We start from the raw sequence: 16670 nt of genomic DNA, 5'->3' as shown, positions 1-16670 counted from the left end.
TTCAATCAAAAAATAAAATTTCAAGTAAAATACGTTTAAAAGTATTGAAATATTTTTCCGAAAAAAGTTACTTTATTCTTTCAGAGAGCTTTACTTTTAAATTACATCTGTAAATTACTTTCACCTAATTTATTAAACATTCCGTTTTTTGCCGGCTTATACTGTTTAGAGATAAATATGGTGGTTTTTTCGATAACATTCTCCAAATTTTAAAACCCAATTTTCTCCAAAGTTTGCGAAGGGAAACTTAAAAACATTCTTTCAGGAAAGTAACTTCGCCGCTAGGTAGCGCAGATAAATTGTTATAGTGCTGCGTCACTCTTCATTATTTCCTTATTACAGAAATTTTGGCCCAAAATTTGGGCTCTTTGAAACACTGTGACTCCCCGCTGTAAATGAATCCATCTCGGTGTACTGCACAAATAACAATCCCTTGAAAACTGAACACGCACAGGCAAAAGCAGCGGCTCGACTCGAAAATAAACGAGCCGAGCCGAGCTGGCTCGCTTCTAATGCTTGTTTCTAAAATACTAAATACGTAGGACTTGACTCGATAAATATTACAACCCCCCTATTAGGAATGTATTGGTATAGTAAAAACCGAACTAAACGTACTGTGCATGTAATATTCCCACAGCTAGGAGAGTGGGGAAAACATTTTTATCACGATTTTTGTCGCTTAAAAGTAAAAACCACAACGAGGAAGGCAAAAATAAACAGTGATTTAAAATGGGGGGTACCACCTCTCGCGGTATGGGGGCTGGGATCAGCTTTCTCCCACACTCGTCAGAGGCGCTGTTTTACAGACTGACCTTTTTATTCGTGCGGGGGTGTAAGAAAGGTAATATACACTTATGGCCAATTAGCTCGATACCTATTGGCTCGAGCTCGTGAACAGTCCTATCCAATTTTAAAATTATTTAATATTATAATTATATTTGTTATTATAATAATTTCCGAACAGATAAATTGAGCTTAACCAATCAATTTAGTGCAGTTTGTGGGTATATAACATTAACATTATGGGTATAGATTGCTTTAACATCATTATATTATGTTAGCTATGTTTAAATCCGAGCTCTTATTGGATGTAATATAAGGCCTCTAGCAGGCCTCCTATAGCTTCCAGCTCCTTGGGGCCCTCGACACCCCCTTCCCCCTTGTGATGCATTGGGCCCGTAGGCTAGGCCTAGTCCGCCTTATGGATAATGCGGTACTGCGGTCTCCGTAATGCATTCACTATGACGAGCAGGCAAATAGCGCATATTAGACCTTATGACTTAGTTTGTTGAACAAAACTGCGTGGTCATTCTTGAATTATAACTCGGTAAAAATTGAACAAGTTTAAGATAGGGAACTGAGAAACTTAAACTAAAAAAATTATAAAGTTAAGGTCGTACCTATAAACCATTTTCGAAACTAGAATAAAATTAACATGTTTATCGAGTTTCTCTTCCTTTCAAGGCGTAACTTTCGTTTGAAGAATGGCAACAAGAAATTCGCGACTCGAGGGTAAGCGCCTCGAAGCCATCAAGGTGAGCAGTTTTAACTATTTATAGCAAGTAGGAAAAAAAATGGATCGACGAAGTAGGGTACCAAAAGATACTAAACTTTTATCTTAGCCAAACGATGAAGCTCATATTTTATTATTAAAACTTTATTTTTAAGACGCTGCGATGATTAAACGTATTACTAAGTTTCAAAAACATTGTTTTTTACGCATAAATATTCTGCAAAGTGTAGGATAATTATTGAGTTGAGTTTACAAGTTATCTCCCCATTGGTTTAAGGGGTTTTCCCCGAGCTCTTCGGTTTCACCTTCCATAAAAACTGGTTGTGGTTATCTGTAATAGTTAGTGTAGGGAGCTGTTGGCTCGCGTGGCTTGAAGGTCTTGCCACCACCCTCTATACCCATTGTAGCCCGACCACCTGAATTAATGGCTTTAAAAGTCGCTTGATGACTTAGGCCTAAGGTGGTGCCTTGGGTATTAGCCTAGCTGATTATTATTATTCGAATTTTTATGTATTTCAAAAATTTCGGTATATTCCCATTCGATCGAAATCCCATTCGACCGAATTCAATATGTTTCCAAAATATAGCCCAAAAGGCGGATTCGGTTCATTGGGACCTTTTGTTTTGTTTTTTACTTCTGCCCCGATATATAGCAGGGTACGCCAAAAAACGTTATACCTAAACAAAATTGCTACAGGTGTACTAACGGTAAGGTTAGGTTAGGTTAGGTTAGGTTAGTCTCTCACTTCCCTAGGGTGGCGCGCTTTTATAAATATATTTATGCTTTGCACTTTTTATTTATATCAAGAATACAATAATTCGAACAATTCGAAACACTTATTTATATAAGAAGTAAACCTATTTAAAAAACGTCTCATAAAAACGAAATTTTATGTACTATAAAAAATAATATAAACGTGCAAAATTGGGCTGTAAACCGCACAATTGGGGTATTTTGGAACGATTGGGACTCAATGTTAAATCGTTTTCGAACGAATGGGATTTCGGTCGAATGGGACCAAAGCAAAATTTCAAACTTTTTGAGATAATCTGGACTAGGTTTTCGCGTCGGGACTAAACACACGAAAAATATTTCGAGTCTAGTAGTATTACTTTATGGGTCAATATATAAAACATTATTTACAGTACCTCTGATATTATCAGTGATAATTAAAGAAGATAATGAAACTGTAAATTTAGGGAAACATTCGTTGAGATTAAAATCTTCTCCTTCCCATTAAAAAAACTTAAAATGCACTCTTAAAGCTGTAAACACTGTTTTTCACATCGCTTACTCGTCTGCAATTTTAAAGGCAAATTATCAACTTTCAAATAGATAATTTATGTTATTTAAATTAATATAATTTAGGTGTTTTACGTAATAAAAGCATACTCTGTATTTCTTTTGTGAAACTTTTGGTTTCTAACTTTTGTTATACGTGTATCTCTATTGCTACGTCTAACTTGATTAATTGGAATTTTGGTTGTTGTCCGCAGAGTCTTTATGACGTGCAGAGCGATGACGAGCCATTCTGTATCGTGGACCTTCAAAAGCTGACCAATCGCTTCAACTTGTGGAAACAGTGTTTGCCGGACGTAGTATGCTTCTACGGTAAACAAAAATAATTATAATATATTTTATGTAAAATCCGAAAGCTAGTTATTTATGCAATCAGTTGTACAAATCGTTAGAAATCAAGGGAAATAAGAAAATGTTTGAACCTAATTAATTTTAGACAATAATTAAGGGTTTAATTTAAAAAATCACCAGAAAATAACACTTAGAAAATTTTAACTTCTATGGTGAAACAAATGAAATCCGTTCAACGAACAGACATTTTTCCCATTTGAAAGAGATAATATGTTTTCGTATATATTTACACATCCTTAAATTGTTTTGCGTATATTAGTTTTGCATTTTAAGGTTAAATTATCACAAATTGCATTTTCCCGGCGTGGTTCCGACTCGATATAGATTAAAATATTCGCAAAAAATTGATTTAGGTTGTTTGCCAATAAAACAATGCCCAAATATGTTGTGATAAAATATTCAGCAGAGATATTAAAGGTTAGAGGTCGGCGTTTGAATAAGAAATTAAACGATTGTTTATATTTATCCATAACCGAGAATTATTCAGAAATATTCGAAAAAAATGATTAATTTTGCATGTTAAATCGTTGTTTATTCGTATAGTTTATTCGTATAAAACAAATAATACTAATTTTAATGATTAATTGAAATTTTTGCGGTTAATTTATTTCTTCCGCCGACCACTATTTAAGGTCGAAAATCCAATTTTGCTGTAGAATTCATCGAAAGTTTGTGTTATTGAACAACCAAACCTGAACAAAGTTAGATATAGAAGGTTGATTGGTGAAATTACTTGGGTGAATAGAGAATTTTACAAAATAAAGCAATTATATAAATCGAATATTTACACCATTAATGAGATTATGAAAAGATATTTAACAGTGTGTTTAAATATTTAACTAATAAATGAGTAAAAATTTTAAGGATCTTAGCTAGATATTTAAAATTACACTCAACCCCTTTTTAGTGAAATGATAGAAAACACATAAGCACAAGAATATAGAATCACTATAGAGAGGGGGGTGTCCAGCTGGTGATTGAGAATTTCATTCTCAATCACCAGCGGGACACAAAGAGCTTGGCTCCCGCCGTTCACCCGCGCCTCTCCCGTTCCTCCCCCACCCGCGCCCCCATCTCAATCACCAGAATTTCTAATCACCAGAATTTCTAATCACCAGAATTTCTAATCACCAGAATTTCTAATCACCAGAATTTCTAATCACCAGATTGCCGCAGCAGTTTTATCTCTCCGAAATAATTAATGTACCCAAAATTGGACAGCCAGTTTATTATTCTTTTTAGGGGAATCTCTATGGGAGTTTAACATTACAATAAAGCTAAAAGGTCCAGTTTGGGGTACATTTGGTCCGAAATGGGGTACATAGGGCCGAAAATGGTGACTTTGGTCGTTTTTGGGGTACATTTGGTCCATTTTGGTCCATTTTTGGGTACATCCCTGCTTTCCCCCATCCCCATTCACTGGATACTTTATCTCTCGTTCACCAGCTCCTTTTCCCCATTGCTATCCCCATTCACTGGATACTTTATCTCTCTCTCTCGTTCACCCGCTCCTTTCCCCCATTGCGTTCCTCCCTTAATCACCAGAATTTATAATCACTAGATTATCTCTCCCGTTCACCAGCTGCTTTCCCCCCATCCCCATTCTCCAAAATTAGTTTTTGCTCGTGCAGATATCTGGAGATTAGATTTTTACCCGTTTGCTTATCGCTTCCGAACTCCATAATTTCTAATCTCTAGGTAATAAAAACAAGTTATTTACATTTAATTTTTTATTTTAGAACTTTGTTTACATGTTAGTAGGTACTATCAGATATTCCATTAGATGGTTATCTTGTACATTACTCAATTAAAACAAATTAAAGTAGTTAAGTTTACAGGCATTTAAATGGGGTGAAACGATCTCCTGCAACTTAATTTAATTAAAAGTTCTAACTCACGTATTTGTAGTGTTTAGCAGCAGTATCGTCTGACATACAGTCACAAACGTCTTCTTCTTCTTCAGGTACAGGTGAGATGTATTTGTCAGTGACCGTAGTTGCTTTTGGCGTCGGGGGAATGTCCCATTCTAGCGAAAGGTACTTTTTTTCCGATGGTGAATTATCCCTCGACGGACAGTTTGGAAAGCATCTGGCGTGTTCAAGTTCTGGTACGTCTCCTGATTCCCATCCTTCTAATACGCCATGGCACTTGTAACATCGTACTTCATCGCCCCGCTGAATATAGTAGAATCCAGCCTTCGCTAGTTGCTCCTTAGTGACGTGCGGATTTTTCCAGTGACGAAACGTTTCAAGTCGATACACTTCAATATCCATAGCTGATCTAGACCAAATACGTTCTATAGTTTCAAATGATACATTCTCTAAGCCTACATTTACCCATAAGTCTACTAAACCTAATTTTATCAATATGGTTAAATTTCTACGCTAAAATTCTCAATATAAACGCTTTTTTCAATATGCAAATTGTTTTAAATATGTCTAAAAATATAGTCTATTACAAAGAAAAAAATAGTTACTTACTTTATGGGTAGAAATCCTTTGTCGAGCTGTAGAAAAGACAGCGATCCGTCAGCAGGTCTTTACTCGTCAATGCGCCGTAGAGAAATGACGCATGGAAGATTAATTTATTCCTATCTTGTTGAGAATAATTCATCACGTGATCTAAACTTCAAATAACCCTCAAATTCTATTGGCTGTCTCTCTCTGACAGTTTAAACTGCCTCTAATGATTGACGGCACATATTAACCCACTTGAGTATTTGGAAAAAACCCTTTGCTACTCAAAGGAGAGTTTTGGAAATACCACGTTGACGATATCAAAATCGAGCTCTCACTAGAAAATGTTTTGACGTCACCCAGATGAGATCCTATTGAACGAGATATTTCCGAACTAATAATTATCACGTGATCAAATCTGCAACTAATGATACTCATTGACGTCACATAATTTTACCCACTTGAAAAAAAACCCATTGTAGATTCCTCTCGGGAGCTTTTGATGGAATCATATCCTAGAAAACAATACAATTAATAGAAATTTACATTAAATTAGTATACTATTAATACCATTTTGCGAACTACAGTGAAAAAAGTTACAATTTTACGGTAGAAACGTTTTCAATAACTTAATTGTCTAAAATGTATACTCTACAACAAAAACAAAATAGTAAATTACTTTCTACGCTAATCTTGGCCTAAAAAAAAAAGCAAAATACTAAAATTCATTTTTAACTCTAATTCAGATTCCTACCTGGTAAGCCTAAATTTGATATACTAAGTATAATATGCCTTAAAGTTCAAATACTGTCTAATACAATAAATATTCATGAAAAATTCTTACTTTGTATGTACAATGAACGCTCCAAAAGGCTGAAAATGTAACATGGGACAAGACAGAATTTCTACCCAAACCTTTCCGATTGTATCGTCAAATAAAACAAAGTTCAGCTATCTTATCAATGGTACGCGCGCGCTCGCTCGGAAAAATGAACGAGTCACGTGAGAATCGGTACGTCACGAGCCCCTATGCATAAATGTTAGGGCGTCTTACTACCATTAGATCTAATCGCACTAGCACATTCTCGAAAAATAAACCAGTTCTTGGGAATAAGAGACGGTTTTTTTTATCAAAGATAAGCCAATTTATAGTTTATTGTATGAAAATATTAATTAATTCGGAAATATATTCGATGCTTACTGTTTTTTTTTTATAAGAATACGCTGAAATACATTTTCCAATACGTAAAAAATTAAAGCTAGACCTAAAAACCTGTAAAGTGTGAATAGTTAAGGCTAAATTTCTAACCCTAACCCATGAAAGTACATTTTCCATAAATCATATCCTAACATGAATGCATTTGTTAAGAATACATGGTTTTTTTTTAAAAAAAATACGCTAATTAATTTCGTAAAACAAGCATAGATTTTAGTTAGCCCTTCCTCCAAAATGTCCAATAGAGCTAGTACATTCTCGATAAATATACATGTTCTTGGGGAATAAGAGACGTTTTTTATCAAAGTAAGCCAAGTTTAAAGCTTATTGTCATTGGTTCCATAACAAAAACCACATTGTAACGTGATAATGGCTGCTCACTAATCCCAATTCCATGTGAAACTCTTCCAGTTTCTTTAAGTTCCTTTTGAGTTACAAAATAGGGTTTTAGAAATAGATTTTTCCTATTTCATTAAATATAAGTATTAAAATTAGAATTGCTTCATTAAATTATGCATTTGTACTGTACTGTACACAATACCTGCATTTGAAATTGTATAACATAAAAACACAGTTTTAAAAAAAAATATATCAAGGTTTTCAATTCAGTTAAAAATAATTAAATTAGTTGTATTGTGTTTATATTTTTAACTTAATTGCATTGATGTTTTAAAAGCAAACCTCGGGCCTAAGAAACAGGCAAAGTGTAAATTGCTAAGACTAAATTTCTAACTCTAATAATGTGTAAATCAATTATACAATTATCTATTCATAAGTGTTAGAGACTTTATTACAATGAAATAAAACCATGTAGAAATGTATATGTTATAAATTTAAGAAAACTCAAACATTCTGTTTTAAATCAACAATTTTATTATTCTTTCTTATCATTTTTTTATACAACCATTTGTTTTTATATAGATAACCTGAGGACGGCTATAATATGAACATATACCTAAAAAAAATCGGGAATTAAACAAAAACAACCTTAAGTTTACTATTTTTATATATTCACACGTCCTCAATTATGCAAATTTTATATAAACATTTCTACTATACATATTTCATAATTAATATTTACATAAATAATTATTTTTTATATAAAATCGTACAATTCTATCAGAACTTAAACCGGAAGATTCAGGCATATAATTTCCAAAAACACAAACTACATTTGGAGTACTAATATTTATACTCACACAATTATATTTCGTACTAACAATTTCACCATCTTTTAAACTATCAAATACTGCCAAGTGTTCGTCGCATATTTTTGTACTTCTCAAGGTGTTAAAGAAAAAGTGGTTCACACCAGAGCAAACTTTTTTCAATTGAAAAAGCATTTCACTCCCCGAAACTGTCACTTGCTGACAATGTACAAAATTGGGCTTACGGGATTTCAAGTAATTTAACATCCACGATTTTCCTTCATTTCCATCTTTTCCTATTACAAATATTATTTTTCTGTCTGAGAGAATTAAATGTTCCAATAAACTTTTTTGCCATGGTCTAAGTTCTATATCTTTGTTTATTCGTTTAGGGGTTTTCATTTGTTCCACCCAAGCACTTGTCAAATTTCCAAAGAGATGCGATGGTAGTCCAGATCGAGCAACGGCTTCTGCGCGGACTCGTTGTTTATCAATTTCCGCTTCTACTTTGCCTAAGTTTACTTTGTGTGGGCTTATACTGCAACGTCTAATATGTCGACTCAGTTGTGATTTAAACGATTTATTGCACGTTGTACACGATGTACGTTTACATTTATGGGTTCTTAATCTATAGCTACGTATTCGTTTCTCGCAACTTGGACACTGAATATATTTGTTTCGACCCATTTTGAATATATTCAAAGGAGACAAACACGTACGTTTTACTCGAACCGAGTTTATTCATAAACTGTTATCGATTTTTGTGGGATCTCCGTATATAAAGTATAAAGTATAAAATGTGGGTTCTGAGGGTAGAAATAATATCAGCCCTATTTTGATTTTCTTCCAAATTAAGTGTTTCAGATAACGTTTACTTATTCAACACCTTCATTCCATTTTTTTTACATTAATTTGATATAACCTTGTATCTTCCAACAATTCAGTTTTATGCTATGTACAATTCCCTTATTCATTACATCATTCCAAATTTAGCCTAATTCATACACTGGCGTTGATCTTCTGAAATGGATATTCCAATAAAAACCTTTTCTTATATCATCGCTTCTAATTAATCTGAATGTTGTCAATATAAAAAACATCATATGCTTTATTTAAATATAAAGAATAAACACTGGTTAGGTTAAGGTTAGAGTGAAATGGAATAATTAAGTAAATAAGCATAAATTTTAGATCGCCTTTCCTCCAAAATATCTAATAGCTCTAGTACATTCTCGATAAATATACAAGTTCTTGTGAATAAGAGACGTTTTTTATCAAATAATCATAGACTAAAAACTTTGCTCAACGAAAAACTAAATAACGATAAATAATGTACAATTAATTTATTAAATAACGAGAAAATGTCTTATGGTAATAAAAAAAATAAAACAAGCGATTAATTAAAAGTAAATTATTATCAATTTGATGATTGTTTAAGGATATCGATTATGATCAATGTTTGTACTACAGTGTTCATATCCGAAATGAAGTTAAATGAAATAATTTCGTAAACAAGCATAAATGTTAGATCGCCCTTCCTCCAAAATGTCCAATAGAGCTAGTACATTCTCGATAAATATACATGTTCTTGGAGGAATAAGAGACGTTTTTTTTTCAAAGTAAGCCAAGTTTAAAGCTTATTGTCATTGGTTCCATAACAAAAACCACATTATAACGTAATAATGGTTACCTCTATCTGTAAACTTATCAAGATAAGAAATGGCATATAACTAGATAATTATGTATTAATTTTTTAATTAGTTAAGAATCATTAATTTTAGTTGGTCTATATTTATTATGCAATAATAAAATATATTTATTTATTTTTCAAATTATTAAGGATATATTTAATCATAGACTAATGTTGACTTATAACCCTAACTTAATAATTTAAGCAATTCTTTCTCTCTCTCTCTCTCTTAAAGAAATCTTATTGTAATAAGCTTAAAAATTTAGGAATAAACTTATATTATAGGATGAAGAAAAGTCAATAGACATTTATTTGTAAATTATTCGCAATTTTATTTATTTATTTATTTATTTATTTATAAAACGAACTACAGTTTGGTCTCTGGGAGGCTTAGGGTAATGACAGCATCCCATGAAATCGAACTCCACGCACTCCTCCTGTCGTCGGCTGCTCTTTAACCCTCTTCTTCCACAGTACGTACAACGAAGATGGGGCGGGAAATCCGTTATCAGATGCCCGGGGATGTGTTTGGAATAGACATTACCATGACGAAAAATTACACTCCTTTGATAATGCTAGCACTCTCTGCCCCAGCAAAGGAAGAGTCCTCCGCCTCTTACAGTCAATTCTTCTGTACATTCGTCACAATGAAAGCAAATCATAGATTCAGTTGTCGTACCGACGTACTCTTCTCCGGATGCCAATTTTATGGAAATATGGTCCATTTACTATACAAATAGAAAAAATAAAATATAGAAAAAAGGCATATTTTACATATATGGAAATATTGTCCATTTACTATACAAATAGAAAAAAGGCAAATTTTACATAAATTAATTCAAATTTAAATTCATGGTATTAATTTTTAATTCTACCATAAATTATACTGCCAAGAAAAAAGAGAGAGAGAAAAGTATATTTCTCAAGTTATGAAATGTGTTTATGAATTAGTATAAAAACCGATACTGCTCTCCAAATTTATTCATTCTTCTAGTCTCTCTAGAAACGTAGAAACAAAACTTGGTAAATATACTTTTCTCTCTCTCTTTTTTCTTGGCAGTATAATTTATGGTAGAATTAAAAATTAATACCATGAATTTAAATTTGAATTAATTTATGTAAAATTTGCCTTTTTTCTATTTGTATAGTAAATGGACAATATTTCCATATATGTAAAATTTGCCTTTTTTCTATATTTTATTTTTTCTATTTGTATAGTAAATGGACCATATTTCCATAAAATTGGCATCCGGAGAAGAGTACGTCGGTACGACAACTGAATCTATGATTTGCTTTCATTGTGACGAATGTACAGAAGAATTGACTGTAAGAGGCGGAGGACTCTTCCTTTGCTGGGGCAGAGAGTGCTAGCATTATCAAAGGAGTGTAATTTTTCGTCATGGTAATGTCTATTCCAAACACATCCCCGGGCATCTGATAACGGATTTCCCGCCCCATCTTCGTTGTACGTACTGTGGAAGAAGAGGGTTAAAGAGCAGCCGACGACAGGAGGAGTGCGTGGAGTTCGATTTCATGGGATGCTGTCATTACCCTAAGCCTCCCAGAGACCAAACTGTAGTTCGTTTTATAAATAAATAAATAAATAAATAAATAAAATTGCGAATAATTTACAAATAAATGTCTATTGACTTTTCTTCATCCTATAATATAAGTTTATTCCTAAATTTTTAAGCTTATTACAATAAGATTTCTTTAAGAGAGAGAGAGAGAGAAAGAATTGCTTAAATTATTAAGTTAGGGTTATAAGTCAACATTAGTCTATGATTAAATATATCCTTAATAATTTGAAAAATAAATAAATATATTTTATTATTGCATAATAAATATAGACCAACTAAAATTAATGATTCTTAACTAATTAAAAAATTAATACATAATTATCTAGTTATATGCCATTTCTTATCTGGTTAAGTTTACAGATAGAGGTAACCATTATTACGTTATAATGTGGTTTTTGTTATGGAACCAATGACAATAAGCTTTAAACTTGGCTTACTTTGAAAAAAAACGTCTCTTATTCCTCCAAGAACATGTATATTTATCGAGAATGTACTAGCTCTATTGGACATTTTGGAGGAAGGGCGATCTAACATTTATGCTTGTTTACGAAATTATTTCATTTAACTTCATTTCGGATATGAACACTGTAGTACAAACATTGATCATAATCGATATCCTTAAACAATCATCAAATTGATAATAATTTACTTTTAATTAATCGCTTGTTTTATTTTTTTTATTACCATAAGACATTTTCTCGTTATTTAATAAATTAATTGTACATTATTTATCGTTATTTAGTTTTTCGTTGAGCAAAGTTTTTAGTCTATGATTATTTGATAAAAAACGTCTCTTATTCACAAGAACTTGTATATTTATCGAGAATGTACTAGAGCTATTAGATATTTTGGAGGAAAGGCGATCTAAAATTTATGCTTATTTACTTAATTATTCCATTTCACTCTAACCTTAACCTAACCAGTGTTTATTCTTTATATTTAAATAAAGCATATGATGTTTTTTATATTGACAACATTCAGATTAATTAGAAGCGATGATATAAGAAAAGGTTTTTATTGGAATATCCATTTCAGAAGATCAACGCCAGTGTATGAATTAGGCTAAATTTGGAATGATGTAATGAATAAGGGAATTGTACATAGCATAAAACTGAATTGTTGGAAGATACAAGGTTATATCAAATTAATGTAAAAAAAATGGAATGAAGGTGTTGAATAAGTAAACGTTATCTGAAACACTTAATTTGGAAGAAAATCAAAATAGGGCTGATATTATTTCTACCCTCAGAACCCACATTTTATACTTTATACTTTATATACGGAGATCCCACAAAAATCGATAACAGTTTATGAATAAACTCGGTTCGAGTAAAACGTACGTGTTTGTCTCCTTTGAATATATTCAAAATGGGTCGAAACAAATATATTCAGTGTCCAAGTTGCGAGAAACGAATACGTAGCTATAGATTAAGAACCCATAAATGTAAACGTACATCGTGTACAACGTGCAATAAATCGTTTAAATCACAACTGAGTCGACATATTAGACGTTGCAGTATAAGCCCACACAAAGTAAACTTAGGCAAAGTAGAAGCGGAAATTGATAAACAACGAGTCCGCGCAGAAGCCGTTGCTCGATCTGGACTACCATCGCATCTCTTTGGAAATTTGACAAGTGCTTGGGTGGAACAAATGAAAACCCCTAAACGAATAAACAAAGATATAGAACTTAGACCATGGCAAAAAAGTTTATTGGAACATTTAATTCTCTCAGACAGAAAAATAATATTTGTAATAGGAAAAGATGGAAATGAAGGAAAATCGTGGATGTTAAATTACTTGAAATCCCGTAAGCCCAATTTTGTACATTGTCAGCAAGTGACAGTTTCGGGGAGTGAAATGCTTTTTCAATTGAAAAAAGTTTGCTCTGGTGTGAACCACTTTTTCTTTAACACCTTGAGAAGTACAAAAATATGCGACGAACACTTGGCAGTATTTGATAGTTTAAAAGATGGTGAAATTGTTAGTACGAAATATAATTGTGTGAGTATAAATATTAGTACTCCAAATGTAGTTTGTGTTTTTGGAAATTATATGCCTGAATCTTCCGGTTTAAGTTCTGATAGAATTGTACGATTTTATATAAAAAATAATTATTTATGTAAATATTAATTATGAAATATGTATAGTAGAAATGTTTATATAAAATTTGCATAATTGAGGACGTGTGAATATATAAAAATAGTAAACTTAAGGTTGTTTTTGTTTAATTCCCGATTTTTTTTAGGTATATGTTCATATTATAGCCGTCCTCAGGTTATCTATATAAAAACAAATGGTTGTATAAAAAAATGATAAGAAAGAATAATAAAATTGTTGATTTAAAACAGAATGTTTGAGTTTTCTTAAATTTATAACATATACATTTCTACATGGTTTTATTTCATTGTAATAAAGTCTCTAACACTTATGAATAGATAATTGTATAATTGATTTACACATTATTAGAGTTAGAAATTTAGTCTTAGCAATTTACACTTTGCCTGTTTCTTAGGCCCGAGGTTTGCTTTTAAAACATCAATGCAATTAAGTTAAAAATATAAACACAATACAACTAATTTAATTATTTTTAACTGAATTGAAAACCTTGATATATTTTTTTTAAAAACTGTGTTTTTATGTTATACAATTTCAAATGCAGGTATTGTGTACAGTACAGTACAAATGCATAATTTAATGAAGCAATTCTAATTTTAATACTTATATTTAATGAAATAGGAAAAATCTATTTCTAAAACCCTATTCTGTAACTCAAAAGGAACTTAAAGAAACTGGAAGAGTTTCACATGGAATTGGGATTAGTGAGCAGCCATTATCACGTTACAATGTGGTTTTTGTTATGGAACCAATGACAATAAGCTTTAAACTTGGCTTACTTTGATAAAAAACGTCTCTTATTCCCCAAGAACATGTATATTTATCGAGAATGTACTAGCTCTATTGGACATTTTGGAGGAAGGGCTAACTAAAATCTATGCTTGTTTTACGAAATTAATTAGCGTATTTTTTTAAAAAAAAACCATGTATTCTTAACAAATGCATTCATGTTAGGATATGATTTATGGAAAATGTACTTTCATGGGTTAGGGTTAGAAATTTAGCCTTAACTATTCACACTTTACAGGTTTTTAGGTCTAGCTTTAATTTTTTACGTATTGGAAAATGTATTTCAGCGTATTCTTATAAAAAAAAAAACAGTAAGCATCGAATATATTTCCGAATTAATTAATATTTTCATACAATAAACTATAAATTGGCTTATCTTTGATAAAAAAAACCGTCTCTTATTCCCAAGAACTGGTTTATTTTTCGAGAATGTGCTAGTGCGATTAGATCTAATGGTAGTAAGACGCCCTAACATTTATGCATAGGGGCTCGTGACGTACCGATTCTCACGTGACTCGTTCATTTTTCCGAGCGAGCGCGCGCGTACCATTGATAAGATAGCTGAACTTTGTTTTATTTGACGATACAATCGGAAAGGTTTGGGTAGAAATTCTGTCTTGTCCCATGTTACATTTTCAGCCTTTTGGAGCGTTCATTGTACATACAAAGTAAGAATTTTTCATGAATATTTATTGTATTAGACAGTATTTGAACTTTAAGGCATATTATACTTAGTATATCAAATTTAGGCTTACCAGGTAGGAATCTGAATTAGAGTTAAAAATGAATTTTAGTATTTTGCTTTTTTTTTTAGGCCAAGATTAGCGTAGAAAGTAATTTACTATTTTGTTTTTGTTGTAGAGTATACATTTTAGACAATTAAGTTATTGAAAACGTTTCTACCGTAAAATTGTAACTTTTTTCACTGTAGTTCGCAAAATGGTATTAATAGTATACTAATTTAATGTAAATTTCTATTAATTGTATTGTTTTCTAGGATATGATTCCATCAAAAGCTCCCGAGAGGAATCTACAATGGGTTTTTTTTCAAGTGGGTAAAATTATGTGACGTCAATGAGTATCATTAGTTGCAGATTTGATCACGTGATAATTATTAGTTCGGAAATATCTCGTTCAATAGGATCTCATCTGGGTGACGTCAAAACATTTTCTAGTGAGAGCTCGATTTTGATATCGTCAACGTGGTATTTCCAAAACTCTCCTTTGAGTAGCAAAGGGTTTTTTCCAAATACTCAAGTGGGTTAATATGTGCCGTCAATCATTAGAGGCAGTTTAAACTGTCAGAGAGAGACAGCCAATAGAATTTGAGGGTTATTTGAAGTTTAGATCACGTGATGAATTATTCTCAACAAGATAGGAATAAATTAATCTTCCATGCGTCATTTCTCTACGGCGCATTGACGAGTAAAGACCTGCTGACGGATCGCTGTCTTTTCTACAGCTCGACAAAGGATTTCTACCCATAAAGTAAGTAACTATTTTTTTCTTTGTAATAGACTATATTTTTAGACATATTTAAAACAATTTGCATATTGAAAAAAGCGTTTATATTGAGAATTTTAGCGTAGAAATTTAACCATATTGATAAAATTAGGTTTAGTAGACTTATGGGTAAATGTAGGCTTAGAGAATGTATCATTTGAAACTATAGAACGTATTTGGTCTAGATCAGCTATGGATATTGAAGTGTATCGACTTGAAACGTTTCGTCACTGGAAAAATCCGCACGTCACTAAGGAGCAACTAGCGAAGGCTGGATTCTACTATATTCAGCGGGGCGATGAAGTACGATGTTACAAGTGCCATGGCGTATTAGAAGGATGGGAATCAGGAGACGTATCAGAACTTGAACACGCCAGATGCTTTCCAAACTGTCCGTCGAGGGATAATTCACCATCGGAAAAAAAGTACCTTTCGCTAGAATGGGACATTCCCCCGACGCCAAAAGCAACTACGGTCACTGACAAATACATCTCACCTGTACCTGAAGAAGAAGAAGACGTTTGTGACTGTATGTCAGACGATACTGCTGCTAAACACTACAAATACGTGAGTTAGAACTTTTAATTAAATTAAGTTGCAGGAGATCGTTTCACCCCATTTAAATGCCTGTAAACTTAACTACTTTAATTTGTTTTAATTGAGTAATGTACAAGATAACCATCTAATGGAATATCTGATAGTACCTACTAACATGTAAACAAAGTTCTAAAATAAAAAATTAAATGTAAATAACTTGTTTTTATTACCTAGAGATTAGAAATTATGGAGTTCGGAAGCGATAAGCAAACGGGTAAAAATCTAATCTCCAGATATCTGCACGAGCAAAAACTAATTTTGGAGAATGGGGATGGGGGGAAAGCAGCTGGTGAACGGGAGAGATAATCTAGTGATTATAAATTCTGGTGATTAAGGGAGGAACGCAATGGGGGAAAGGAGCGGGTGAACGAGAGAGAGAGATAAAGTATCCAGTGAATGGGGATAGCAA

At 32.4% G+C, this 16670-nt stretch overlaps 2 protein-coding genes across 4 annotated transcripts; one reads left to right on the top strand and one right to left on the bottom strand.

Moving 5' to 3' along the window:
- Positions 1 to 4860: 4860 nt before the first annotated feature.
- LOC149946400 (death-associated inhibitor of apoptosis 2-like) lies at positions 4861 to 6080 on the bottom strand. Of its 2 annotated transcripts, none has more exons than XM_090171908.1 (2): positions 5645 to 6080; positions 4861 to 5444 (listed from the first exon to the last, which is right to left on the bottom strand). In XM_090171908.1, the coding sequence occupies exon 2, from the start codon at positions 5435 to 5437 to the stop codon at positions 5054 to 5056; it is 384 nt and encodes a 127-aa protein (XP_090028034.1). In that variant the 5' UTR covers positions 5438 to 5444; positions 5645 to 6080; the 3' UTR covers positions 4861 to 5053. The 2 variants fall into 2 exon arrangements, with proteins under 2 accessions (XP_090028034.1, XP_090028035.1); XM_090171909.1 differs by having other exon boundaries at positions 4861 to 5439.
- Positions 6081 to 15213: 9133 nt separating this feature from the next.
- LOC149946399 (death-associated inhibitor of apoptosis 2-like) lies at positions 15214 to 16433 on the top strand. Of its 2 annotated transcripts, none has more exons than XM_090172073.1 (2): positions 15214 to 15649; positions 15855 to 16433. In XM_090172073.1, the coding sequence occupies exon 2, from the start codon at positions 15857 to 15859 to the stop codon at positions 16238 to 16240; it is 384 nt and encodes a 127-aa protein (XP_090028199.1). In that variant the 5' UTR covers positions 15214 to 15649; positions 15855 to 15856; the 3' UTR covers positions 16241 to 16433. The 2 variants fall into 2 exon arrangements, with proteins under 2 accessions (XP_090028199.1, XP_090028198.1); XM_090172072.1 differs by having other exon boundaries at positions 15850 to 16433.
- The last annotated feature ends 237 nt before the right edge of the window (positions 16434 to 16670 follow it).

This window comes from Leiobunum rupestre, chromosome 4 (assembly GCF_980474605.1).
Source record: "Leiobunum rupestre chromosome 4, qqLeiRupe1.1.hap1, whole genome shotgun sequence".
Classification (NCBI taxonomy): domain Eukaryota; kingdom Metazoa; phylum Arthropoda; class Arachnida; order Opiliones; family Sclerosomatidae; genus Leiobunum; species Leiobunum rupestre.
The sequence above is the reverse complement of the archived record's forward strand: the minus strand, read 5'-3'. Positions and strand labels throughout refer to the sequence as shown.